Source organism: Balaenoptera borealis, assembly GCF_965194805.1.
Source record: "Balaenoptera borealis genome assembly, chromosome: 11".
Lineage (NCBI taxonomy): Eukaryota > Metazoa > Chordata > Mammalia > Artiodactyla > Balaenopteridae > Balaenoptera > Balaenoptera borealis.
The window spans coordinates 89,500,454-89,526,830 of NC_138868.1; the positions used below are offsets into that span (position 1 = coordinate 89,500,454).

Below are 26,377 nucleotides of genomic sequence, written 5' to 3' on the forward strand. Positions count from 1 at the left end.
ATCTAAACTGAGTAAATTTAACTGCTGCCCATGCAGCAAGCCAATACAAGAGTGGAAGGGATTATGGCACTTCATCTTAATTCAATAGTTTCGCTAGTTGGTTTTAAATTTAATTAAAAAATTTAATTTTGTAACCTCCCACCAAAAGATGTGGGAAAATCCATTTCATACTTAGAGTGAAATGGTTGTGAATCTGTATCTACAAAATGTTTCTCTAAGTCTAAAATAAACCTGGTTGTTTAGTAGCGTATTGTTTAGCCTCCATGTGTTTGTATTTTTTAGTTTTTTTCCTGTAATTGGTATCTAGTCTCCTAGCCTTGTGGTCGGAAAAGATGAGGTATCACCTCACACCGGTCAGAATGGCCATCATCAAAAAATCTACAAACAATAAATGCTAGAGAGGGTGTGGAGAAAAGGGAACCCTCCTGCACCGTTGGTGGGAATGTAAATTGATACAGCCACTATGGAGAACAGTATGGAGGTTCCTTAAAAAACTAAAAATAGAACTACCATATCACCCAGCAATCCCACAACTAGGCATATACCCTGAGAAAACCGTAATTCAAAAAGATACATGTACCACAATTTTCACCGCAGCACTATTTACCATAGCCAGGACATGGAAGTAACCTAAATGTCTGCTGACAGATGAATGGATAAAGAAGATGTGGTACATATATACAATGGAATATTACTCAGCCATAAAAAGGAACGAAATTGGGTCATTTGTAATGAGGTGTATAGACCTAGAGTCTGTCATACAGAGTTAAGTAAGTCAGAAAGAGAAAAACAAATACCGTATGCTAACACACATATATGGAATCTAAAAAAACAATACTGATGAACCTAGTGGCAGGGCAGGAATAAAGATGCAGCCCTACTAGAGAATGGAATTGAGGACACGGGCGGGGGGGGCGAGGGTAAGCTGGGACGAAGTGAGAGAGTAGCACTGACACATTGACACTACCAAATGTAAAACGGATGGCTAGCGGGAAGCTGCTGCATAGCACAGGGAGATCAGCTGGATGTTTTGTGATGACCTAGAGCAGTGGGGTAGGGAGGGTGGGAGGGAGATGCAAGGTGGAGGAGATATGGGGATATATGTATGCATATAGCTGATTCACTTTGTTGTACAGCAGAAACTAACACAACATTGTAAAGCATTTATACTCCAATAAATATATATAAAAAATATAAATAAACCTGGGACATTTATAGACAAGGGTAAATGGGAAGACTTGCTGTTCTTAATCTGGGAAACTTTCTGTTTCCAGTTATGAGTAGGAAGGCTAGAATCTCTCTCACCTTCATGGAAGGGGTTACTTATTTCTACAGCTTTTAAAGTGACTCGGTCACTTTATTTGGCACCCAAACTTAGAAAAAGAGAAGGCTTTGTTTAGGCACTCATTTGCAGAACAAATTCTGTAAAGCATAATTTTAAGATAAACAGGTTGTTACCTTCTGACATGAAATACGGAATCCGGAATCTTCCTTCTAACACTCTCTGCCTCAAAATTGGAAGAGTCGGTCCATCAAAAGGTAGAGCTCCACAGACAAGGACGTAAAGAACAACTCCCATGCTCTAGGGAAGAAAACAATGCAGTCTCTTTTCCACTGAGAACTTCAAACACTCTTTGTTTTCCTAAATATCCTCAGGGCTCTTAAAATCATATGGACTGAAAAATTCCTGTTTGAATTTACTATTTTCTCAGAATTAAAAAAAAAAAATCTGAAATGCTGACCAGTGCAATAAAGCATCCTATAATAAATACCAAAAGAATTAAATTAAATCATTTTGATTACTAAACTTTAAATCATTGCAGATATTAGGATGATAACATCTTTCCCTAGAAATTCTTTCCTAGAATCTAATTCAAGATGCTCTGACTAATTATAGTCCAGTGGACAGGGAAAGTATGAACTATTGACTATGTGTTAGGTACCGAGAGATTCCGAGATGGGCCAGAGTACCAAGTATTATCATTATAGATGCATTTAACACAGCAAAGCAAAGAAATACCCAAATATCCAGCTGTGGTCCTTCATACTGCTGCCCTTCAAAGACTTCTGGGGCTGCATAAGGGGGGCTGCCACACCATGTTGCCAGCAGTTCACCACTTTTAAAGAAATTTCCAAAACCGAAATCTATTGGGATGGAAATAAATGTTACTTTCATCTATGCTCTCAAACTATACTGAATTTCTCATAATAATTTTATAATATGCTATATTAACAATATCACTACTATTCACTCTGTGGGAATGCGACGGCATGTATCTTATGACGTTTCCTTAGCACTTAGCACAATGAATAGCAAATATTAAGTATTCAGTAAATATTTGTTGAATGAATGTGTTAATGAATTAAGTTTTCTTCTCAAAGAGAATGAGCGAGAGGCTGGAAAAAGACTTTATCTCTTGTATTTTTAAGGCTGAAAGAAAAATCCACTGATATGGACAATCAACTTGAATTTGATAATCTTAGAATTTCAATTACTCCATGATTAAGAGCTCTTGAGCTTATATGGTTTATAAAAAAAGAAACAAATGAGTAAAACTCTAAGATATTTACCTAAACACAACCAAGGGACTGGCTGCTCTCACAGCCCCAGGCTAGCAAGATAAATAACCTTTTAAGGCAACTGAGGACAGAGTTTCCTAAGTAACAACTCTCTAAGTGTTGGCCCGCACATCCTGAATTAGGCAGATACTCATCTGAATAGCTCATTAACATGCAATGGCCATGTGGTCCAGCCACAGGCCACCTATCACCAATGTCACTTGTTTACTCATTTATGGAATGCAGTGGCATTATACTTCAAAATAGTTAATGGCCTTCCCCTTATGATATTAGTCACACTGAATCTGCAGCTTTGATAAACAGCATGCCCTCTGGAAACACTGTACTCAGATGCCTTCAATATGCATGAAAGTTACGGCATAAGACAAATGCAGTGAGATTTGGTATAAACGCAAGCTTGTGCTCTTTTGCTAAGCCTTCACACAGTCGCATGGTCTTAGTGAAGGAACAAATTCCTGTTGTTTTGCAAGTTAGAGCCAAAATGTCTCATGCTGCAACAGACTCCTGGCTGAAGGCTACACCTCAGTGACGGGAACTGGCTCTGCTCTGGCTGGTGTACGCCCTGCACGGAGAGTGAGCTTTCGGTGGTGCCCCAAGGGAACTGGAACAAGTCTCCAGCGCCAGACTGACTGGCTGTGTGACATGCGATCAGTCTTTGCGAGTCTCAGTCTCCCCAGTTGTAACACTGAAACATAGGAGTCAGCAGGTTGTTATGGGGATCCAGTGAGTTAACAGAAACTCACACTCCACTCACACCCTGAGACTATGGTGCACTTCGGTACCTTAGGGGAGGCATTCTCTTAGCTCCCTGACATAAGCAGTAGTAACAGAAACAGTCATGATCCCCAACACCACAGCCTCATGGCAGAGTACGATCTATGAAGCTAGGGAGACCTACAGCTGATTTCCAGTTTTGCCAGTTTCTAGCCTCAAGGCCCCTGTGTAAATTATTTAATTTTCCTGAACCTTATTTTCTGTATCTATAAGTGTGGGGATAATCCACCTACCCAGATAGGATGCCGTGAGGATTAAATGAGACTAAGAATGTAAAATTCCTGGAGCACAGTAGATGTGAAGTGTCAGCTCCCAAAGCCATCATTACCAATTACTGCCTTTCAGAGAAAAGGGTCCTGAGAAAATACACAGGAAGGGTAAAGAAAGTGTGGAGAAGCTTAAGGGTTCACAAGAGAAAAGATGGTGCATGTGGGGAAAGAGATGGTGCATCTAAACCTGGAGGAACACAGCTGTGGCCTGTCCTTGGCATCCAGGAGTACCAGGTGATGAGAACACCTCCCTCCACAACGTAACTGCAGTTCAGGCCTATGCTCGGCTTTCCAGAATGACTGTCAGAGAGGTCTTATCTTCTCAATTCCACCTCTAGGACTAACCACTCACATCACATCACAACCCATGTGTCCATATTGATAGGTGTTTCTAATTTTCTAGAAAAACTATACTCTCAAACGATCCAAGGACTAGATGTTCAAATAACATTTAAAGAGGAAAATGTTACTTTCACTCACACAGAAAAGCCCAAGAAGCTCTGGGAAGTGTGTTTGGAGATCATGAAATAGGTCCAATAATTGCTGTACTTTAAACCATAATCACAGGATGAGTTGTAGCACATATAAGTTGAGAATACTCTCTAAATAGCATTGGAATGTTTTAACGTTTCAGAGAGTCATTCCAGAACTCCTTCATTCTGAACCTCCCCCGACTCTTGTAGAACGAACTCAAAGAGTGACTGGGACAGAGGTCTGTCAGGAAGGCGGCCTGGACTCTTTACTCCCCTAGGCTCTCTCACTGGACACTCCATAGGCAGGAAGAGAGCAAAAACTAGGAAAGAACCATGGTGCCTGTAGTAGCCTAGTCTCAACCTTGGCTGTACACATCTGGGACAAAGAAAGCATCCTGTTAACTTAGAAGAAAAAGGGTACTAAACAGATGTTACTTCTATTTCCTGTAGGTAACTGAAGAAAACAGGAACTTGAGTCTGTAGGAACATTAAAAGAAGCACCGAAAGAAAATCAGGTTCATTAAAATTATTATAATAGCATTTATGTAGATGTCTTCTATAACCCTGTCAAAGCACTTAAATATTTTATTTGTAATCATCTGATGTATGGGTTAAGGAAAGCTTTGGAGTCAGGCAAATCTTGGGTTTTCCACTTAGCTGTGTGATCTCGGGCAAATTACTTAATTTCTCAGCCTTGGTTTCCTCATTTGCAAAATGGGGACATTGTCTACACTTCACAAAGTTATTATGAGTAACATATACTCACAATAAGTGAGTATATGTAGATAAGTACACTTACATCATAAGTAGATAACATAATAATGCTTTAGGCTTGCTATTGAAACTAAGCAGGTGCTCAATAAACAGGTAGCCACTGAGTAAGCTACTCAACAGAAGAGAAGAATAGCAATTCTTCTTCTTGTTTTACTTATCTGTCTTCTCTATCAGACTAAACTCCTTGAGAGTAGAGAAGGGGGGAAATGATATATGTCTGTACCCCTAGAACTTAGTATGCTGTCAGCACACAGCAGCTGTTCAATAAAGGTTTGCTGAATGAATATGTTGTCATTGTCTCTTTTAAAAGTGTCAGAAGCTGATCTAAGCTCTCCTAAGATAATTTCTTCTTAGTAACCCCATGAGGTATCCTTATTTTAGGAGAGAGTGAGGGTAGAAAGTTAAGTACCTTGCTAGAGCTTACACTAAATTGCAGACTTACCAAGTCTGACTACAGAGCTCTCACTGTTAACCACCTTTATGTCTTTCTCTGGTACAGTGATATGTAGCTATTTTTGAGCAGGTTAATAATTGTCAGGTTTAAGAAGTGGCAATGGGAAAACACTTAAAAATAAAAGCCTTTTTATCTCTTCACAGGAATCTGTACAATTTGCTTCATTCACAGTCTGCAGCTTTCTGCCTAAAAGCATATAGTGAAATGAGGGGCGAGCAAGAGGGATGAAATACGAAAACGGCAGAGCTATGCAGGATTTTTTTCTTTTCTTTAATGTTTTTCTAAAAATTTATTTATTATTTATTTGGCTGCTCCAGGTCTTAGTTGCCACGTGTGGGATCTTTAGTTGTGGCATGCGAACTCTTAGTTGCAGCATGTGGGATCTAGTTCCCTGACCAGGGATCAAACCCGGGCCCCCTGCATTGGGAGTGTGGAGTCTTAGCCACTGGACTACCAGGGAAGTCCCAGGATTTCTTTCTTATCACTATTTATTCATGTGGAATGGGTATTTATTGTTTCATCACACCAACCAAATTCATTGCTTCCTTCATTAAACATTTGAGTGCATACATGTGTCAACCACTGTGCAAACACAGAAGATAGTCTCATAACAACAGAGAATAATCAAAGACCCCACATTAACACCTGACTTTTGAAAAGTATTATGAAAACAGTCACATGGGCATTCCTCTCTATGCTAGACCCAGACCCAGCCTGGCTTTGCTGGAAAGGAAAGTTTAATGTCTAGTTTAATGTCTTCTCTAATGTTCTGATCTACAAGTTAATACCTCAAATGATGGCTGCTGTGTCCCTCAGACACTTTTTTGCTTCCTGTTTCTCTGTCATAGAATGTATGCCATGCTATGTTGGATTCACTTTGATATTTTTAACTTTTAATTTCCAAATAGTTTTACAGAAGAGTTGCAACAATAAAGTGAGGAGAATTCCCTATGCCCTTCATCCAAATTCCTCCCCTAATGTTAACATTTTACATAACTATATTAGTAAGATTATCAAAACTAAGAAAGTAACACTGGGCTTCTTTGGTGGCGCAGTGGTTAAGAATCTGCCTGCCAATGCAGGGGACACGGGTTCAAGGGAAGATCCCACATGCCTCGGAGCAACTAAGCCCGTGCGCCACAACTACTGAGCCTGCGCTCTAGAGCCCATAAGCCAAGCTACTGAGCCTGCGCACCACAACTACTGAAGCCTGCACGCACCTAGAGCCTGTGCTCTGCAACAAGAGAAGCCACCGCAATGAGAAGCCCGTGCACCGCAACGAAGAGTAGCCCCCGCTCGCCGCAACTAGAGAAAGCCCACGCGCAGCAACGAAGACCCAACACAGTCAAAAAAAAAAAAAAATTAATTAATTAAAAAAAAAGTAACACTGATTCAGTACTATTAATTAAACCATGGACTTCATTAACATTTCGCCAGTGTTCTCTCTAACGTCCTCTCTCAGTGCAGGGTTCCACAATGCACTTAGTTGTCCTGACTCCTTAGCCTTCTCTAATTTCTAACAGTTCCTCAGTCTTTCCTTGTCTTTCTTGACCATGACCAGTGCTGGTCGGGTATTTTGTAGACTGTCTCTCAGTTTGGGTTTGCTGGATGTTTTCTCATGATTAGATTAAAATGATTGCTTTTTGGGAAGAACATCACAGAGGTGAAGTGCTCTTCTCAGGGCATCATATGAGGGGGTGCAGGTATTATGGCTTAATTATTGGTGGAGTTAACCTTGATCTATGGATTAAGGTGGTGTCTTCTGGGTTACCCCATTATAAAGTTACCATTTTTCCCCTTGAGATTAATAAATATTTTAAAGATACATTGAGTCTACATATACCCTGTTTCTCCTTAAACTTTCACCCATTAATTTAGCATTCATTGGCAGATCTTGATTGCAGCAATGATTACTGTGGTGCTCTAACGGTGAGCTTTCATTTCCCTCATTCCTTCTACAGTTATTAATTACAACTCTTCAAGAGTTGTCCCTTCTTCCCGTCTTATTTATTTATTCATTAAACTATTTGTTTATTTTTTACAATACTGTCATATTATATTTATCATAAGTATTTATTTTATTCTTTGGGTTATAATTCAATACTATTGTTATTTATTTTGATGCTTAAATAGTTCCAGCTTTGGCCACTAGGAGCTAATTCAGGTTGGCTCTTGTATCCTTTCAACATGCCCCCATCCTTTTAAAATTTCATTTTATTTTAAGTATTTCCTTATCTCTTGGTACCAGAAGATGTACCAGGCTCACCTTGTACTTTCCTGCCCCATCCCAGGAATCAACTGCTTTTCCAAGGAGCCCTGATTCCTTTTACAGAGGAATGGTATTTAGAAACCAAGACTAAGACCTAGATGTACTCACTGCAGCTGGGCTGTCACTGAGTCTAGGCCCTGTCATCAAACAGAGGAAATATACGTATGAATGCTTATCAGTGTATACACACACACACACACACACACACACACACACACACACACACACAGACACTGCTGTATTTGTTTTTGTGCCTGTCTATATGTACATGTATTAAGAAAAAACAATAACCCATGAATTCATACTGATACTTCTCACTCCAATTCAGGGTTCAGACTAGCATTATTTTGATACTATTTTTATTCATGCATGATTGACTAAACAACTCTGACAAAATTTTGAAGGTATAAAGAAGTTTTTTTCCTCTGCGGTAATCTGTCATTTGTATGGGAGTAATTGGTGGGAGTAATTGCTTGAACTCTCACTCATAATATACCTTGAATTTGTCAGATCAATCAAGATTTTCAACATTTCTTGAGCACAGTAGGGAAAAGACAAATCTTTCTCAAAGAACCTCTTAGCTTCACAATTTTAAGGTATGAAATCATAAGAAGTTTTTGAAACAAAATGACAACTAGTCCTTCAACATGGTGTATGAGTTATAATCAAATCCAAAAACCATTTATGTCTTGCCTACTTTGGACTAGGCATTACACACTTGGTATTTTTGTATATATTATCTCATTTAATCATGATGACAGCCCTGTGAGGTATGAATGTCCTTACCTTACAAAGGGGGAAACTGAAGCTGAAAGTAGTTAACAGAATTGCCCAAATATCTACAGCTGCAAGTGGCTTAGCCAGTATTCAAATACAGGGCCTTTGAACTCCAAGCCAGGTGTTCTTTTTTTTTTTTTACTATACCACAGATGTTCTAAGAACGTCACTAGTCAGAGAAGTTGTTTTTATTTTTTTTGTTGTAAGGCCTCATAGTCAGAGAAGTTTAATCCAACTTAAAATTGGAGATAAGGCTGTTACAAGCCCAGGAAAAATCCTTTACATTATATAGAGATGAGAGATTTTCTAATTTATCCCTCTGCTAGCAGAAGTTGACAAGTGAGGGCTTTCTCATCTCTACAATATTGAATGCTATGTTAAAAGCATCCTTAATAAGTGAATGGGAATAATTAAGATGTTTGCAAAGTAAATGTCAAATATACACCTACATTCATTTCAGAAATTATTGATTTTAAGGATGTGTTAAAATAGACACATCTTGTCCTTTTCATGTGGAGATGATTTATGTTCCTATCCCTACAACGCTAAGGCATGTACTCCAAGGTTTTACTTTAACGTTAGTTTTGAGATTTCCTGATATATCCCTATTTTCTCACCTGGTTTCTGTGTGGCCTAAAAGGTTGATAGAAGAGAGTGTTTGGGGTAGAGTCTCTAAACACAGAACAGGTTAATTAGTGTTGACTGACTCTCATGGAAATCAACTTGGCCTTAAAAGCTGAGTCTTCTAATTACCTCTTATCTAACTAGTAACAGACCATGGATATATTTGAAAACAGTATTAGAACTGTTATTATTGTTTTCTGCTTTATATTTTGAAAGTGACTGACCTGAATCTTCCTGATAACAAAAATCAATTATTATTACTGTCGTCACTAAATTACATAAATTATCAGTGCCCAAACGTCATTAGCAAAGGGCTAACGTTTTAGGAATAACAGGGCCTTACACAGAGTAAATAAGCTGATTACTGTCTGATGGGAACAAAGCACATTAGTGAATACTGTCGGAGTGAAATAGATCAAACATTAGCATGCATACACATCACCTCGGGAACCCGCTAAAATGCAGATTCTGATTCAGTAGGCCTAGGGGTGGGCTTGAGAGTCTGCATTTCTAACAGACATCCAAAGTGATGCTCATGCTGGTCCCCAGACCACTCTTCCAGTAGCCGGGAAATAAAGAATGAAACAGAGGTTGTGAAAAAGATATAGATGTTAAACAGTTTGTCGCTGTTTACTGTTGCAAAATAATTATAATTACTAAATACTTTCAAGATTTAATATTTAAATAACAAAGACTAAATAGAAGTCGTTAGGTAAACAGTTAAGTCATTATTTTAAAAAGGAAAAAAGCAAACAAAACATTGAAAACCCATCGTCAAGCTAAGAGAAAGTAAATGATTTCTAGGAATCAACACAACCAAGGCAATTTTTAATCTCCAGCAGTGTGCTATAATGTCTAATTTATAATTTTAAAAATCCTCCTACAGAGAAGCAGATGGTTTTAGGGTTAAATTTATCCTTGTTTCTAAAATTACCAGTAGAATTCAGATATCCAGTCTTGCTGAAGAGTTACACGTCTTTTGTAGTTATTATAATAGGAACGAAGAAGACAATTATGAGGAAATGAAAGCGGACAAATGAAAGGTAGTAGAGTGTGGAGACGGAGCTGACCCACTGCACGAACTGAATGCCGATCAGCCAACGCTGACGTCACTGCATACCTTGTTGCCCACCAGCAAGAGGCCAGCTGCACAGTTTACTTTCAAACATCAGTCATTCCCTCCCTACCTGACAAGAGGACACAAGAACAATCATCACAGTTGAGATGAAATGTGATCCTGCTGACCACTGTGAGACATCTATTTGTCCAATGAGAGAGTTCAGTGAGCTAAGAAGCAAATAAACGCTCTTCCTCAGCCCAAAATGGAGTGGGGAGGAGGAGGGAGATGAAGAGAGGAAACACAAAACAGAAGGAAACACAACCCTTTGAGCTGTCTTCCATATTCCAGGCTTAATGTGCGGCTAGTGCTAAGTAGGCTTGAAGGATAAAGACAAGGTCTCATTATGTCTGTTGATGCAAAAGCTCTTTGCACATTTTACATAATACTAGTGGCAGGAAGATAACAAATGGAAGACTTTTAATAAATATTTTACTAACAAAACCTGCTCCAGCCTCTCCCACCCTTTTTCGGTTCCAGGGCACAAAACTAGAATTATATATACAGAAACCCTGTCTCAAGGTCTTCTAATAAGCAGGAAGGTTGTTAGAAGCAATCATGAGAGATGATGGGCTACTCAGAGATCATAGTCAATTCAGAAGGGAAGCATTCCTCTTGGGCTAAAGACAAGTGACTTGTGATGCACAGGTCAGATTAATCAGGCTTATTTCACATTACTAATTACACTGAAGGTCCCGCTAAGAAAAAAAAATTAATTTATATCAAGCAGAGACAATTTAGAATATAAGTGATAAACTTTCCTTGTACCTCTGAGATTTGTATTAATAAGGCTTTAAACCTTGGTAATTAAAAAAAAAATACACGATGGGGGGGTTATATGGCTATCAAACTTTTCAGAATTTGTTTTCACATGGAATCAATTATACACTGAATACAAATAATAGCCACATTTTATGAGTGTTTACATGGTGCCAGGAACCTTAATTAACAATTTATTTGGGACTTCCCTGGTGGTCCAGTGGGTAAGACTCCGTGTTCCCAATGCAGGGGGCCTGGGTTCGATCCCTGGTCGGGGAACTAGATCCCGCATGTATGCCACAACTAAGAGTTCACATGCCACAACTAAGGAGCCCTCATGTCGCAACTAAGAGTCTGCATGCCACAACTGAGAAGTCCACATGCTGCAACTGAGAAGTCTGCATGCTGAAACTAAGACCCAGCGCAGCCAAAATAGATAAGTAAATAAATAAATATATTAAAAAACAAAACAAAAAGCCCTCAATTTATTTAACGAAACCTTAACCAGCACTAACTATGTACCAGGCACTGTTCTAAGAACTTTGCAAATATTAACTAATAACCACTATGAGATATGAACTTCTGTCATTCCCTCTTAACTGATAAGGAAACTGAGGACAGAGAGGTTAGGTAATGTGTCCAAGGTCATGCAGCTAGTAAGTGCAGTGCCAGGGTTCAAATCCAGGTAGCTTGGCTCTAGAGCCCATAATCTTACCTATGACCTCTCCGTGTCTAACATTATCACTAATCCCTACAATGTTCCTGAGAAATGGATTAATCTCTGTTTAATAGATTTGGAAACCTAGGCTCAGTGAGGTTAATTAATCAGCCCAAGGTCACACAGCTACTAATGGCACAGCCAGAATTTGTACCAGAACTGTGTGATATCAAACTCCACATTCTTTATGAGAAGCCTTGTTTGAATTGTGATATTTTCTGAAAACCTCCTCCGAGTAATTCATACATATTAATTCTTATCTAAGTATTCATTATAAACATTTCAGATGAGGAAAGTTGAAGAATAAAACTAAATGTCCTTCATCTATTTACTCTCAAGTTAATGCCTAAATAGTCATAGCCAAAATAGCGTGGAGGAAACAGTACTGCAATTATCAAAACCAATGAAAGGGACTTCCCTGGTGGTGCAGTGGTTAAGAATCCGCCTGCCAATGCAGGGGACACGGGTTCGAGCTTTGGTCCGGGAAGATCCCCCGTGCCGCAGAGCAACTAAGCCTGTGTGCCACAACTACCAAAGCCCGCGCGCCTAGAGCCCATGCTCCACAACAAGAGAAGTCACCACAATGAGAAGCCCGCGCACCACAACGAACAGTAGCCCCTCCTTCACGGCACCTAGAGAAAGCCCGCACGCAGCAACGAAGACCCAACGCAGCCAAAAATAAATAAATACATTTATATATAAAAAAAACAACTAATGAAAGCCAAAATTTCTTTGCATTCTGCCTCTTACTCTGAATATCCTAACACTCGTATTTTGCGATGGCTGTAGGTCTCATAACTGAGGCGATGAGCACACACAGATGTGGGTGAATTCATGGCCCACCAGTGTCTGAAGTTTTTACCCGCTGGAGGAGCATAAACGAGAAGCTAATTTCAAAGCCAAGTTTCTGTGTTTATTAAAATGAACCACGTCTGATACTTCTATTCCATTTTCTGTCTTATAAACGGAGACAAATGTTTTAATTTAAATCTAGTTTTGGTTTGCACTTCTCTTCAACTTCAACGTACAAGATGGTTAAAACAGTTCATTTATTCAGCCCATTTAGCAATTAAAGAGATCTTCATAAGCAGAATAAACAGAGATATAGTATAATTTGAGAGAGTAATTTTGTATTTTATTCTGAGGTTTTGTAATTTTTCCATGGAGCCCCATCTTTCCTACACGTATTAGATTTCTTTAAAATTCAAGAAGAATCCTCAGAGATCAGAAGACAATATTTTTAAAGGGAAGCAGGGCCATAAAAAAGTTATAAAAATCTATGGATAAAAATATATACCCTGGAGAAGTTCTTTCACAGCATTGGAACACATCTAAACTTCTGATGGCGTGTGGAACCCTCTATGATCTGGCTCTGCCTACCTGATCTGGCTCTGCCTACCTGACCAGGCTCTGTTCCTATCATTCCTCACTGGCACTTACGCTCCAGTAGCTCTGGTCTGTAGTTTCCCTACACACCTTGAGTTCTCTGGCCTGCCTGCCTTTGCACGTGCTCATCCATTTGCCTGGAGCTGCCATCCCTACCTCACCCCCTCAATGAATTCTCCTCCTTTCTCCTTCTCTCCCCCAATCCCACCACAAATGCCTCCTTCTTAATCAAGTCTTAGCTAATCATTTCCCTGATTCTTTCAGGCGAGTTAGTCTTCCTCCCAGCCTCATAGCCTGTATGACAGTTATCTTTTTATGTTATATTTACTGAAAGGTCTGGTTCTGGATTAACTCCTTGAGGTAAGGGCAGAGTTGAGTGTTTTTGTATTGCTGTTGCTTTTGTCTTGAAATATTTGAATCTCCAGAATTTAGCCCAGGAGCATAGTAGATGTTTAATAAACATTTGCTAAAATTTGGGGTAAAGGGTGCTGAGGATGACAGAGAAAAAAATGTGGGCAACAAGAAACTTGAACGCTTAGCTATACTGCGTGTACATGTATGTGTGTGTGTGTGTATCCACTTGTGAGATATGGAATTAAGGACACTAAATGTATAAATATAGAATGATGGAACCCAAAATTCAGTTAGTGAGTACTCCTTGAGGAATAACTGACAAACAATGTTTGGAAAATACAACATGGTGTAGTGGAAGAAGCACAGATACTGTGGTCAGAGAGATCTAGGCTTGAATTCCAGGTCTCCTACTTATTATCTGAGTTGCCTTAGGAAGTTATTTAATCTCTTTGTGTTTCAGTTTTTTCATCTGAAAACAGAGTACCTGCAAATAATGAAGGCTCAATAAATGTTTCTGTGATACTAGCTTAACCAGAGAGAACAACTTTAGGTCTCTGAGATTTTACCTGTCTTCTAGATAAAAATTAGAAGGCCTGGAATTTCAGATATTCAAAAATAAAAATAGCAAAAACAAACAAATAACTAGATTTCACATAATGACAGAAATACTGGGTTTATCTACCTATACTATAGGCCAGAATTACAGAAGACATTATTACAGCCAGGCAAAACTTGGTTATAACCTTAATGGAATATTCTGCATATTTTGTTTGCAAGGTTTTTTGATGTTCTATTTTGACACTGTAATTCCTATAGCATATGACTCCCACCTCTAACCTTTCTTTCTCTGCCTGAAATGACTTCCAGAACTCCTTTAAGGTACTATTTTTGTGAAAGTTTTGTTTTGGCGATAAAGGAATGTAAAGGTGAAGCAGGGGTTTCCCCTTCTTTCTACAGAGTAAAGAACGTCAAAAAAACAAGAGTCGTCTCTGAGAAGGACAATTTTAGGGCAGCTGATGCTCTCAAGGAGAAGTAAACAAAAAATTACAGTGAAGTGCATTACAGAAAGTTTGCAAAAATGAGTGAAATGAATGAGACCAATGGAAGGGCCAAAAGAAGAAGGAAAACTGGGAGAAATGAACATACATTATAAATTACAGAAACACTAATACTGTATTTTTAAAACAAAAAAGAAAAATCAGTACAAATCTTCAAATATAATGGGAATGTAGCAAATTAACTTAAAAAACACTCTCATTCAGGCAATTCCATTAGGAAAAAAAAAAAAAAATCACAGACTACAGAATGAAAAATCCATTACTTCCCTGAAACAAATGTGACATTGGCGTTTAAAATTAATCATTAAAATTAAAGTAAGTAAAAGTTAAAGTAAGTAAAAATTATTTGCCTTCCCTAAAATGCCCAAGTTGAAAATGAATGATAAATTGCATAGAAATAAACCAGTTAAATGTACAAATCAGAGGCTTTTCACTTATATTTTATACCACAGTGCAGCAAACTAAGGCAGTTGTTTTCTCCCTAAACTTAGTGAGTCCAGTGAGTATCCAGCCTAGCTAGTCAACCACTTCTTGGTCAGCTTCTCTCATGCGGATGCCTCTGTCCCTCTTTAATACCCTAAGACAAAACACCACCGCTTGCAACTTTGCTAAGCTTTTGCTTTGTGCCCCTTATTTTCTTCCAAACCCTAACCAAAATAAATCTCTCTCTCTCCTTCCCACACCTACAACCTCTACTGCTGTACTCTAGCACACACCCACATTCTCTTAATTGGACTACTGCATTAGGTTCCTGATCAGTTTTCCTGTCTTCAGTCTCACCCCCATCTCCCACCTACCTTCACTCTGTGGCCAGAGAGACATCTTTCTAACATGCAAATCTAATCACCTTGTCCCAGTCCCACTTCATCTGCATCCCCGCCCTAAAATTTCCGATAGGCTATGCTCCCTATTACCTACAGAATAAACTCTAAAATCTTTTTCATGGCCTTCAAGACCTTTCATATTCTGATCTTCGCCTACCTGCTCTTCCTGTATCAATCCCCCACAACTACAGATTTTACATTTAACTAATATTGAGCAATGGTTCCCCACCATTACAATTTCAATCTCTTTCTCTCTCTTGTACCTGGGGTTATTTACACGGTTCGCCTGTCCTACTTCTGTTTATCTCCCTGGCAAGGTTCTAACTCATCTCTCAAGCCTAAATTCAAAGAGTTCCTTCTTTGTGCAGCTTCCTGACTTCTCAGGTAGACTGATGTTCCTACATCTATATTCCTATTGCACTCTGTACCTATATTTTTGGGCAACTGTTATATTGTATTTTCATTATTCTTATTTCCCCACCAGACTTTTAAGATCACAGGAAATGACTTTTTGATTTGTATCCTTAGTACCTAGCATAGCACAGTACCTGACACATAAATATTTATTGACTGAATGAGAGTTTTTGACCATGTGAAAAGGAAACTTGGAATATAAAATATTTATAAAAGATTTTGCCAACTGTGAAAAGGGTAGGAGGAAAACTAGCAAAATAATCGTTAGTCTCCATGTTATAAATCAAAACCTTATTGTATCAGAAGAAGGCAAGGTGCTTTTGTGTCGCCAGTACTTCTCATTCTACTGCTGTTACCTTCTTTGTCATTCTTCTGTCTACAACCTCTTTGCAGCCACCGGTCGTAATTAAGAGAGCAGGGTAGAGCACCAGCAACCTATGCTACTCCTCCAGCCCTATCAGCCCCTCCAATCACTCACACACCCAGTGGAGTGCCACAAAGGGGCCTGAACACAAATCAGACTGAGGATACAAATCAGACCCCAGTCATAGTCTTGCCACGGTGTGCGTTGATAAGGAACTTATTTCCCTTACTTTTCATTATTACACATAGGACTAAGGAAATGAATAAAATACACTCTGAGAGCGCTTGATGTCATGGGTGGAGGCTCCTGCATCTCTGCCTGCAGGTCTGTTTCTGCACCCTGAGTGCCATGGCTCATATCTGATCACGTTAGAGCCAGCTGTGTCCCAGTTACCTGCTATTTTGATATTCATGTTGTTATCCAGCAGGAGATTTTCAGCCTTGAGGTCACGGTGCACAATCTTCCGACCGTGACAGTAATCAACAGCAGACAGGATTTGCCAGAATTTGCGCCTCGCCTCAGACTCATTTAACCGGCCGTGATTAGCAAGGTAGTCTGTAAAAGAAGAAAGAATTGAGAATTATTCACACACACCAAAAAACCCCACTATTAGTATTCAGGATTTTTTTTTTTCCCCTCAAAAAGTTCTTTTAGAATCTCAAAATTAGTTAATAACAATAACAATAAAAGAATGAATGAAGGGAAATACAGCACACAGAGACTCAAGTTCAAGGCCTTGGCTAAGTGCCTTTTCCTCTCTGTGCCTCAACTTCCTCAATCATAAAATGAGAGGGTTGGTCTTTTTTTTTTAATTGACGTATAGTAGATGTACACTATCATGTAAGTTACAGGTGTACAATATAGTAATTCACAATTTTTAAAGGTTATACTCCATTTATAGTTAGCCTATAAAATATAGGCTATATTCCCTGTGTTGTACAATATATCCTGGTAGATTGTTTTATACCTAATAGTCTGTATCTCTTAATCCCCTTACCCCTATATTGTCTCTCCCTCCTTCCCTCTCCCCAGTGGTAATCACTACTTTGTTCCCTATATCTGAGACTGCTTCTTTTTTGTTATATTCACTAGTTTCTTGTATTTTTTGATTCCACATGTAAGTGATATCATACAGTAAACAAACAACAAAAAAAGTTCCTTTAATAATGAGAGTTAGTGTTCAAGTAAAACGCTGTTTTCCAAGTTCCTTGCCCTGAGAAAAGTAATTCCAATCATATTTTCACTGGAGCCCAGATAAGTGGAGAGAGCCCAGAACCAGACAATAGCAACTGGCATAATATTCACAGTACAATTCAAAATGCTTTTTTAGGTTAAGAGATACAAACTACCATGTATAAAATAAACAAGCAACCAGGATATATTGTACAGCACAGGGAAATATAGTCAATATTTTGTAATAACTTTAAATGGGGTAAAATCTGTAAAAACACTGAATCAATATGTTGTAAACCTGAAACTAATCATATTATAAATCAACTATACTTCAATTAAAAAAATGTCTTTTAAAGCCCAAACACTCTCTCTGTTCTTTGTTGAAAAATTTATTGAATATTTTTCCTAACCACATTTTAAAAATAAAATTTATTTAAAACAAAGAACATGAATAAATTCTGACATCTCATCAGACGAGGGATATCTTTCCTTTAAACAACGATTCATGAAGTTATTGTACAAACCACCTGTAAAAGGAGATACGATGGTCCCTGAAAGTAACTTAAATAATTTGTACCCTGTTCTCCTAATCAGTGGAGCAATTCTGATATACCCCAAAACATGCAGACTTGTTCTCAAAACCATGTTCTTTAAACAAATATACTGTGCAAGATACATCAGCTATTTTTGTGCTATGTTATAATATCTATTAAAGCAGTTTATTTGAAAATTAATTCTGTATGAATTAATTCTGTATGAATTCAATAAAACTAAACATTACAGTTTATTCAAGTTTTACCTGAAGATCTAAAAGCCCTCTGAAATGGTCTTTTTTTTTAAGAAATTCACGGTCTTTTATTTATTTATTTATTTATTTATGACTGTGTTGGGTCTTCGTTTCTGTGCGAGGGCCTTCTCTAGTTGTGGCAAGTGGGGACCACTCTTCATTGCGGTGCGCGGGCCTCTCACCATCGCGGCCTCTCTTGTTGCGGAGCACAGGCTCCAGACGCGCAGGCTCAGTAATTGTGGCTCACGGGCCCAGTTGCTCCGTGGCATGTGGGATCTTCCCAGACCAGGGCTCGAACCCGTGTCCCCTGCATTGGCAGGCAGATTCTCAACCACTGCGCCACCAGGGAAGCCCTGAAATGGTCTTTTGAGGGAAAGGGGGTCAACATAAACCCTGAAAGGCTTTCCTATTTAAGATTATTTTATGAAGTTAGGAACTGTATGAGTGAAACAATATTTATAGTCACCTTCACATATTTTCTGCTCTAGGCTTTGGTTTTACTAGTTTTTAAATTCCATGCCTTGGCTCATGCCATCCTCAATATTTATTATAAAATTTACTAACATTTGTACAGTACTTTACAGTTTATAAAGCATGTTCATGTCACAGTATCTCACTTAATCTTCCTAAAAGCCCTCTATGATAACTACTACTCTAATTCCTATTTTGTAGATGAGGAAACTGAAGATCAGAGTCATTAAGTAATCTGGCTGAATTCAGACCACTGGTAAGTGAATGGCTGATCTGGAACTAGAACCTTTGAAAAAACTTTTTTAAAACTGTAACAAGCTTCTTTACTAGACTCCTGCTGAAATCCTAACTATCCTTCCAAAACCCTGCTCAAATGCCACCCTGCCCTAAAACAGTCCCTCATCACTCAGGTAGTAATAACCTCTTTCCTCTGAACTCCTTATCACTTAAAACAACACACTGCCTCACACTTTAATTATCTGTATATATATATCATAATATCTCAATGCGCGTGCACATCTGGGTGCACACGCAGACACATACAGCCCTAATTCTAACACTCTGTATGTAAGAAAATAAAAGATACCTTCATTGAAGCTTCCTGAGGATAGGGGCCACGTCATTCTCTTCTGCACTCCCCACACTGCTTAGCACTATGCACGAGACAGCACAGGTGAAGTACTTGCTAAATACTTGTCTGACTAGTGTCTTAATATGGCTGCTATCATGAAACGTTCCAAAAACAGTATTATAAAAGTGTGGAGTAGGAGGACTATGCTCTACATGTTACAGGCTTTAAAATGTAAGTGAACATTTTGTATATTTTTCTATATCTGCTAGTATCACAAACCAAGATGAACAGCTCGTCACAACTCCCCTTTGCCTTTACAGAGCACACACAGTAGCCATTCATACTTGTGAAGGGGAAAAAAGGATCACTAAAGAACAAATATGTAGACTTCAGCCAAAATGTGCAAACTGGTATCAGAGCAACTATGTCTAAGTAAACTGGCAAGTGAACAGTGTGCTTTCTATGCATAAGAGTAAACCAGAGCCTCGTTTCTATACTGGATGAGCTGGGAAATCTAATAAAGGATTGGATCCTTGGGCAAACAGAAATTCCTAAGGGGAATGCAATATGGTTTCTGTAAGGGATTATCTTTTGGCTAGTTAGTAATATCTTTCCTAAGATTCTACACAAATGCTACTTAAACTGTATCTATCACTAAATGAGACAATTTTTTCACAAATGATTGACTTCCCCAAATAGACAAAATTTCTTCCTGTTGAAAATTCTGCATCATTGGGTCAATGGGAAAGATTTTTGAGATTTCGACAACACAGAGAAACCTAACAGATCCAATGTGAACAAGTACAAGTTAATATATGTGGAAAAATAACCCGAACTATGGCCTACAAAATGAGTCTTGGGAAGCACAGTAGAATCTACAGTAATTGTTTTTTGAAGCGATCAGTCCAAACTGGAACTGCTACAGCCAACGGGGTTAAAAAGCTTTGAAGCCTGGCAGGAAGGGGACTGTCTGAAAAACAAAGGTGTGGTATATCTGAACCTAAAATTACCGTTTGAAGCTACAGTCATCACATGTCAATAAGACTGTAACACACCGTGAGAAAAATGACAACATCCATGTTCCAGAGATTAAGAGACCAACTATTTAAAGAGATGGTATTTTCACTTCTTAAGTGAAAATCTCAGCAAGTATTTCAGCATATCTATGACCTTCCCCACTTTTTATGATTTCTGCAGTGTAAACATCCTCCAAAACTATACTGTCTGCTGAGAGATGAGAAAGTAACTGAGGCAAAAACCTGTGGCTGCAAATTACATCAGTTTAGGTTTAGTATATCATCCCCATGAGGGGCACTGTTATCAATCCAAGCTCAAATTAATGCACAAGGTCTAAAGAGAACATGCAAAAAGCACACAATTCACATTAAAAAACTACTTAATTATGGTAACAGAAAAAACTTATATACTATACATAGAGAATCCTAAAGATGCTACCAGAAAACTTCTAGAGGTAATCAATGAATTTGGTAAAGTTGCAGGATACAAAATTAATGCACAGAAATCTCTTGCATTTGTATACACTAATGATGAAAAATCTGAAAGAGAAATTAAGGAAACACTTCCATTTACCATTACAACAAAAAGAATAAAATACCTAGGAATAAACCTACCTAAGGAGACAAAAGACCTGTATGCAGAAAACTATAAGACACTGATGAAAGAAATTAAAGATGATACAAACAGATGGAGAGATATACCATGTTCTTGGATTGGAAGAATCAACATTGTGAAAATGACTCTACTACCCAAAGCAATCTACAGATTCAATGCAATCCCTATCAAACTACCACTGGCATTTTTCACAGAACAAGAACAAAAAATTACACAATTTGTATGGAAACACAAAAGACCCCGACTAGCCAAAGCAATCTTGAGAAAGAAAAATGCAGCTGGAGGAATCAGGCTCCCTGACTTCAGGCTATACTACAAAGCTACAGAAATCAAGACAGTATGGTACTGGCACAAAAACAGAATTATAGATCAATGGAACAGGATAGAAACCCAGAGATAAACCCACACACATATGGTCACCTTATCTTTGATAATGGAGGCAAGAATATACAGTGGAGAAAAGACAGCCTCTTCAATAAGTGGTGCTGGGAAAACTGGACAGCTACATGTAAAAGAATGAAATTAGAACACTCCCTAACACCATACACAAAAATAAACTCAAAATGGATTAAAGACCTAAATGTAAGGCCAGACAGTATCAAACTCTTAGAAGAAAACATAGGCAGAACACTCTATGACATAAATCACAGCAAGATCCTTTTTGACCCACCTCCTCCTAGAGAAATGGAAATAAAACCAAAAATAAACAAATGGGACCTAATGAAACTTCAAAGCTTTTGCACAGCAAAGGAAACCATAAACAAGACGAAAAGACACCCCTCAGAATGGGAGAAAATATCTGCAAATGAAGCAACTGACAAAGGATTAATCTCCAAAATTTACAAGCAGCTCATGCAGCTCAATATCAAAAAAACAAACAACCCAATCCAAAAATGGGCAGAAGACCTAAACAGACATTTCTCCAAAGAAGATATACAGATTGCCAACAAACACATGAAAGGATGTTCAACATCACTAGTCATTAGAGAAATGCAAATCAAAACTACAACGAGATATCACCTCACATCGGTCAGAATGGCCATCATCAAAAAATCTACAAACAATAAATGCTGGAGAGGGTGTGGAGAAAAGGGAACCCTCTTGCACTGTTGGTGGGAATGTAAATTGATACAGCCACTAGGGAGAACAATATGGAGGTTCCTTAAAAAACTAAAAATAGAACTACCATATGACCCAGCAATCCCACTACTGGGCATACACCCCGAGAAAACCATAATTCAAAAAGAGTCATGTACCACAGTGTTCATTGCAGCACTATTTACAATAGCCAGGATATGGAAGGAACCTAAGTGTCCATCGACAGATGAATGGATAAAGAAGATGTGGCACATATATACAATGGAATATTACTCAGCCATAAAAAGAAATGAGATTGAGTTATTTGCAGTGAGGTGGATGGACCTAGAGACTGTCATACAGAGTGAAGTAAGTCAGAAAGAGAAAAACAAATACCGTATGCTAACACATATATATGGAATCTAAAAAAAAAAAAAAAAAAGGTTCTGAAGAACCTAGGGGCAGGACAGGAATAAAGATACAGATGTAGAGAAAGGACTTGAGGACACGGGGATGGGGAAGGGTAAGCTGGGACGAAGTGAGAGAGTGGTATGGACATATACACACTACCAAATGTAAAACAGATAGCTAGTGGGAAGCAGCTGCATGGCACAGGGAGATCAGCTCAGTGCTTTGTGTCCACCCAGAGGGGTGGTATAGGGAGGGTGGGAGGGAGATGCAAGAGGGAGGAGAAATGGGGATAAATGTATATGTATAGCTGATTCACTTTGTTATACAGCAGAAACTAACACACCATTGTAAAGCAATTATACTCCAATAAAGATGTTAAAAAAAAACAAACTTATGACTGTAATAGCAATTCTCTATACTAATTGCTTATGTGTGTATTTTTGTTGACTGGATACAGTTTAAAAAATTCTTCTTTCCTACATTTACATGTGTTCTGATTAAGTAAAATGTAATTTTATGTTTGTTGGTTTTAATAACAAAACTTTTTAAGGCTATATTTTGTATGTCCTCCCCCACCCCCCAATTTTGCTCTTATGGTAACTGATTTTTATTGTAGTTTTACAAAAATCATGGTCTGTGACAGGCCAATCAAAAAAATTGGTGTTTCAATACTGATAATTTGAGAAATACTGATAATTTGAGAAATACTGGGATAGACAAGTAAACAGGCAATTACAATAAACTGTGATAAAGGCTAGCACAGGAATAAATATATCCTAATAAGTATTTTTGCATTTTAAATTTAAAATTTTTTATTATAGAAGTTTCAAACATACATGAAAGTAGAGAAAATACTGGGTTGGCCAAAAAGTGACTTCGGTTTTAAAGTTAAAAATAAAAGACACATTTTTCATTTTCACCAAGAAGTTTATTGAACAATGTATTCACCCTTCTGTTCTACTACCTTCTGCCGTTTTTCAGGCAAGTTCATAATTCCATCTTCCCAAAACATTTTATCTTTTTGAGCAAATAACTGTTCCAGGTGTCTTTTACAGTCTTCCAGGGAATTGAAATTTTTTCCATTAAGAGAATTTTGTAAAGACCTAAATAAATGGAAATCCAAGGTGCAACATCTGGCGAATATGGCGGATGAATCAGAACTTCCCAGCCAAGCTGTAACAGTTTTTGCCTGGTCATCAAAGAAACACCTGGTCTTGCATTATCCTGATGGAAGATTATGCATTTTCTGTTGACTAATTCCGGACGCTTTTCATCAAGTGCTGCCTTCGGTTGGTCTAACTGGGAGCAGTACTTGTTGGAATTAATCATTTGGTTTTCTGGAAGGAGCTCATAATAGAGGACTCCCTTCCAATCCCACCATATACACATCACCTTCTTTGGATGAATACTGGCCTTTGGTATGGTTGGTGGTGGTTCATTTCGCTTGCCCCATGATCTCTTCCATTTCACATTATTGTAGTGTCCACTTTTCATAACCCGTCGCAATTTGTTTTAAAAACGGAACATTTTCATTACGTTTAAGTAGAGAATTGCATGTGGAAATACGGTCCAGAAGGTTTTTTTCGCTTAACTTATGTGGAACCCAAATATCAAAGTGATTAACATAACCAAGCTGGTGCAAATGATTTTTAGAGCTTGATTTGGATCTTTTGAGCATGTCAGCAATCTCCTGTGTGGTACAATGTTGATTGTTCCCAATTAATGTCTCGATTTGATCGCTATCAACTTCAACTGGTCTACCTGACTGTGGAGCATTGTCCAGTGAGAAATCTCTAGCACGAAACTTCGCAAACCACTTTTGACACGTTCGATCAGTCACAGCACCTCCTCTATACACTGCACAAATCTTTTTTTGCATTTCGGTTGCGTTTTTACCTTTCTTGAAATAATAAAGCATATGCTGAAAATGTTCCTTTTTTTCTTCCATCTTTAATATTAAAATGGCTACACAAAAATTCGCCAATTTTGATGTCTTTTTTTAAATGCATGCTGATGTGACAACTGTCACATACAATCTAGCAAAATTGTTTTGAATGAAGTTAAAGACAACTAAGTGCTTCCAGAGCCATCTTACGGAAAAAACCGAATGAACCTTTTGGCCAACCCAGTAATATAATGAATCCTCCAGATTTAAAAGTTATCAACATTTTGCCATACTTGCTTCATTTATCCTTTTTTCCTTTCTTTCCTTCCTTCTTCTTTTTTGTTGTAGTAACCTAAGGCAAATCATTTTGTTTCACCCTAAATACTTTTTACGTATCTCTAAAATAAATGGCATTTTCTTACACAACCACAGTACCATTATCACACCTAACAAAATGAACAACACTTTTAATACCATCTAATATGCAGTTTGAATTCAAATCTCCCCAGCTGGTTTATTTGAGTCAGGATCCAAATAAGATGTATATTTTGTATTTGCTTATTTTGTCTTTGCAATCCTTTTATTCTGGAACAGCCCCCCACCGCCACCCCCACCTTCCTTTTTTTTTTTTTTTCCCCATGCTACTGACTTCTTAAAGAAACTGGGTCAGCTGTCCTATAGAATTTCTGGATTTGCCCTTTACTTCCTCATGATATTATTTAACATATTCTTCTATCTTCCATATTTCCTATAATTTGGAATTCAAGTATAAAGTACAGAATAGATTCCAGTTTAATTTTTTTGGAAGGTGGCGAGAATATGTCATAGGTGCATCTACTTGGATAAATATAACGTGTTTCTCCTGCTTTTAGGAATGCTAAGATTGATCAGTGAGTTTGGGGGTGGGGGAGTGGTAATACCTTGATCCTTCAATTAAAGATTCTCGTCACTTTTCCTCCTAATATGGCTCTCAAGCTCCAGTGTACGTCAGAACCCTTAGTGGGTTTGTTACAACAAATTACTGGGACCTACCTTCAGAGTTCCTGATAAAGTAGGTGTTGGAAATGGCCCAAAAATTCATATATTTTTAAGAGGTGCCCAGGGGAAGCTTAAGATATGGGAACAGGGGCCACACTTTGAGACCACAGCACTAATGTTAATATTTATTGGTACCTTAATCAATTATTTCATTGGGGTTACAAAATTGTGATTTTCTAATTTTGTTTTATTCCTGCTACATTTATTAGATGAAATTCTTCTGCTGTCAGTAAGAGCTACTGAAATACAACTAAAACAGATAAAGAAGTATGAATGCTTAATTCTTCCTCATTAAGTAACAATTTTCAGAGTAAGGGGATGGCGCACTAGCTACTTCCAATGATAACTAGTAAGATTTGTGTTTATTTTTTAGCTTGCTTTTTTTTCTCTCTCTCTTTTATGATTCTCTAAAGTATCATAATGACTGCATGGATTTTTATATGTTCTACTATTTCAATCAACTACAGTCATCGCTCATTTTGATGCTCAAATTTTCCCATCTTTGACCAGTGGGAACCCCTTTATACTGTTTTTTTTTTTAAAACATGACCACAGAAATAATGCCTTTGTTGCCTTCTGGCATAATAAAAATGTCTGATGCTTATCTTGAATACTTCCTGCCCTCAACCAGGAATCAGTAATTGTTTTCAAGAAGCCTTGGTTGTTTTTACTGGGGAATGGTATCTGGGTGCTCAAGGCACTTTCTACTACTGGGTTGGTACTGTTTCTAAGCCTTTTCAGGGACAGACTAGGAAATAAGTGAGGAAAAAAAAATAAATGAATACATTCCCTTTCAAATTTGGCATTACAGGAATTACTTTTCTTTGATTTTTATATTTGTATTTCTTTTTCTCTTACATAAAAGATCCTGGTTCTTAACATTAACATAAATTACTTGCTTTATCCTACAATACACATGAAATAGTTTCAAAATAGCTATACTAATACTACTACTAACAAGAAAATTACTGATGAAGTTGAAAAGCTAACATTTCTTTGCAGCTCTTTTTATCTTGAGATTATATTGTCCTAAGAATATACTATGTTTTATCTAAATACTACCTTTTAAAGTTACTTAAAAGCTAGTTCTGTGTGGTGTGTTGCTAACATGATATAAAGATAGTATTATTTATGTGTTTGTTTACAAATATTAGGGGTTATTTTTCTTTCTCCTGTTTGATTTAACCTTATTTTTTGATCATGTAAAGTACTTACCTGTTGTTTAATATGATGCTGAAGTTAAAACTATGTAATAAGGGACTTCCCTGGTGGCACAGTGGTTAAGAATACACCTGCCAATGCAGGGGACACGGGTTCAAGTCCTGGTCTGGGAAGATCCCACAT

The 26,377-nt window shown here is 37.9% G+C and overlaps 1 protein-coding gene across 7 annotated transcripts in view; it reads right to left on the minus strand.

Moving 5' to 3' along the window:
• The window catches only part of SIK2 (salt inducible kinase 2), a 138,400-nt gene that overhangs the window by 28,081 nt on the left and 83,942 nt on the right, over nucleotides 1-26,377 (minus strand). For 6 of the 7 annotated variants that reach the window (XM_082343485.1, XM_082343483.1, XM_082343480.1 and 3 more), the window contains exons 4-6: nucleotides 16,382-16,543; nucleotides 2,021-2,145; nucleotides 1,459-1,582 (exon numbers count right to left, since the gene is read on the minus strand). In XM_082343485.1, the coding sequence (XP_082199611.1) occupies nucleotides 1,459-1,582; nucleotides 2,021-2,145; nucleotides 16,382-16,543 (411 nt within the window). The remainder of the gene's footprint in view (nucleotides 1-1,458; nucleotides 1,583-2,020; nucleotides 2,146-16,381; nucleotides 16,544-26,377) is intronic. The other variant, XM_082343482.1, reaches the window with a different exon arrangement.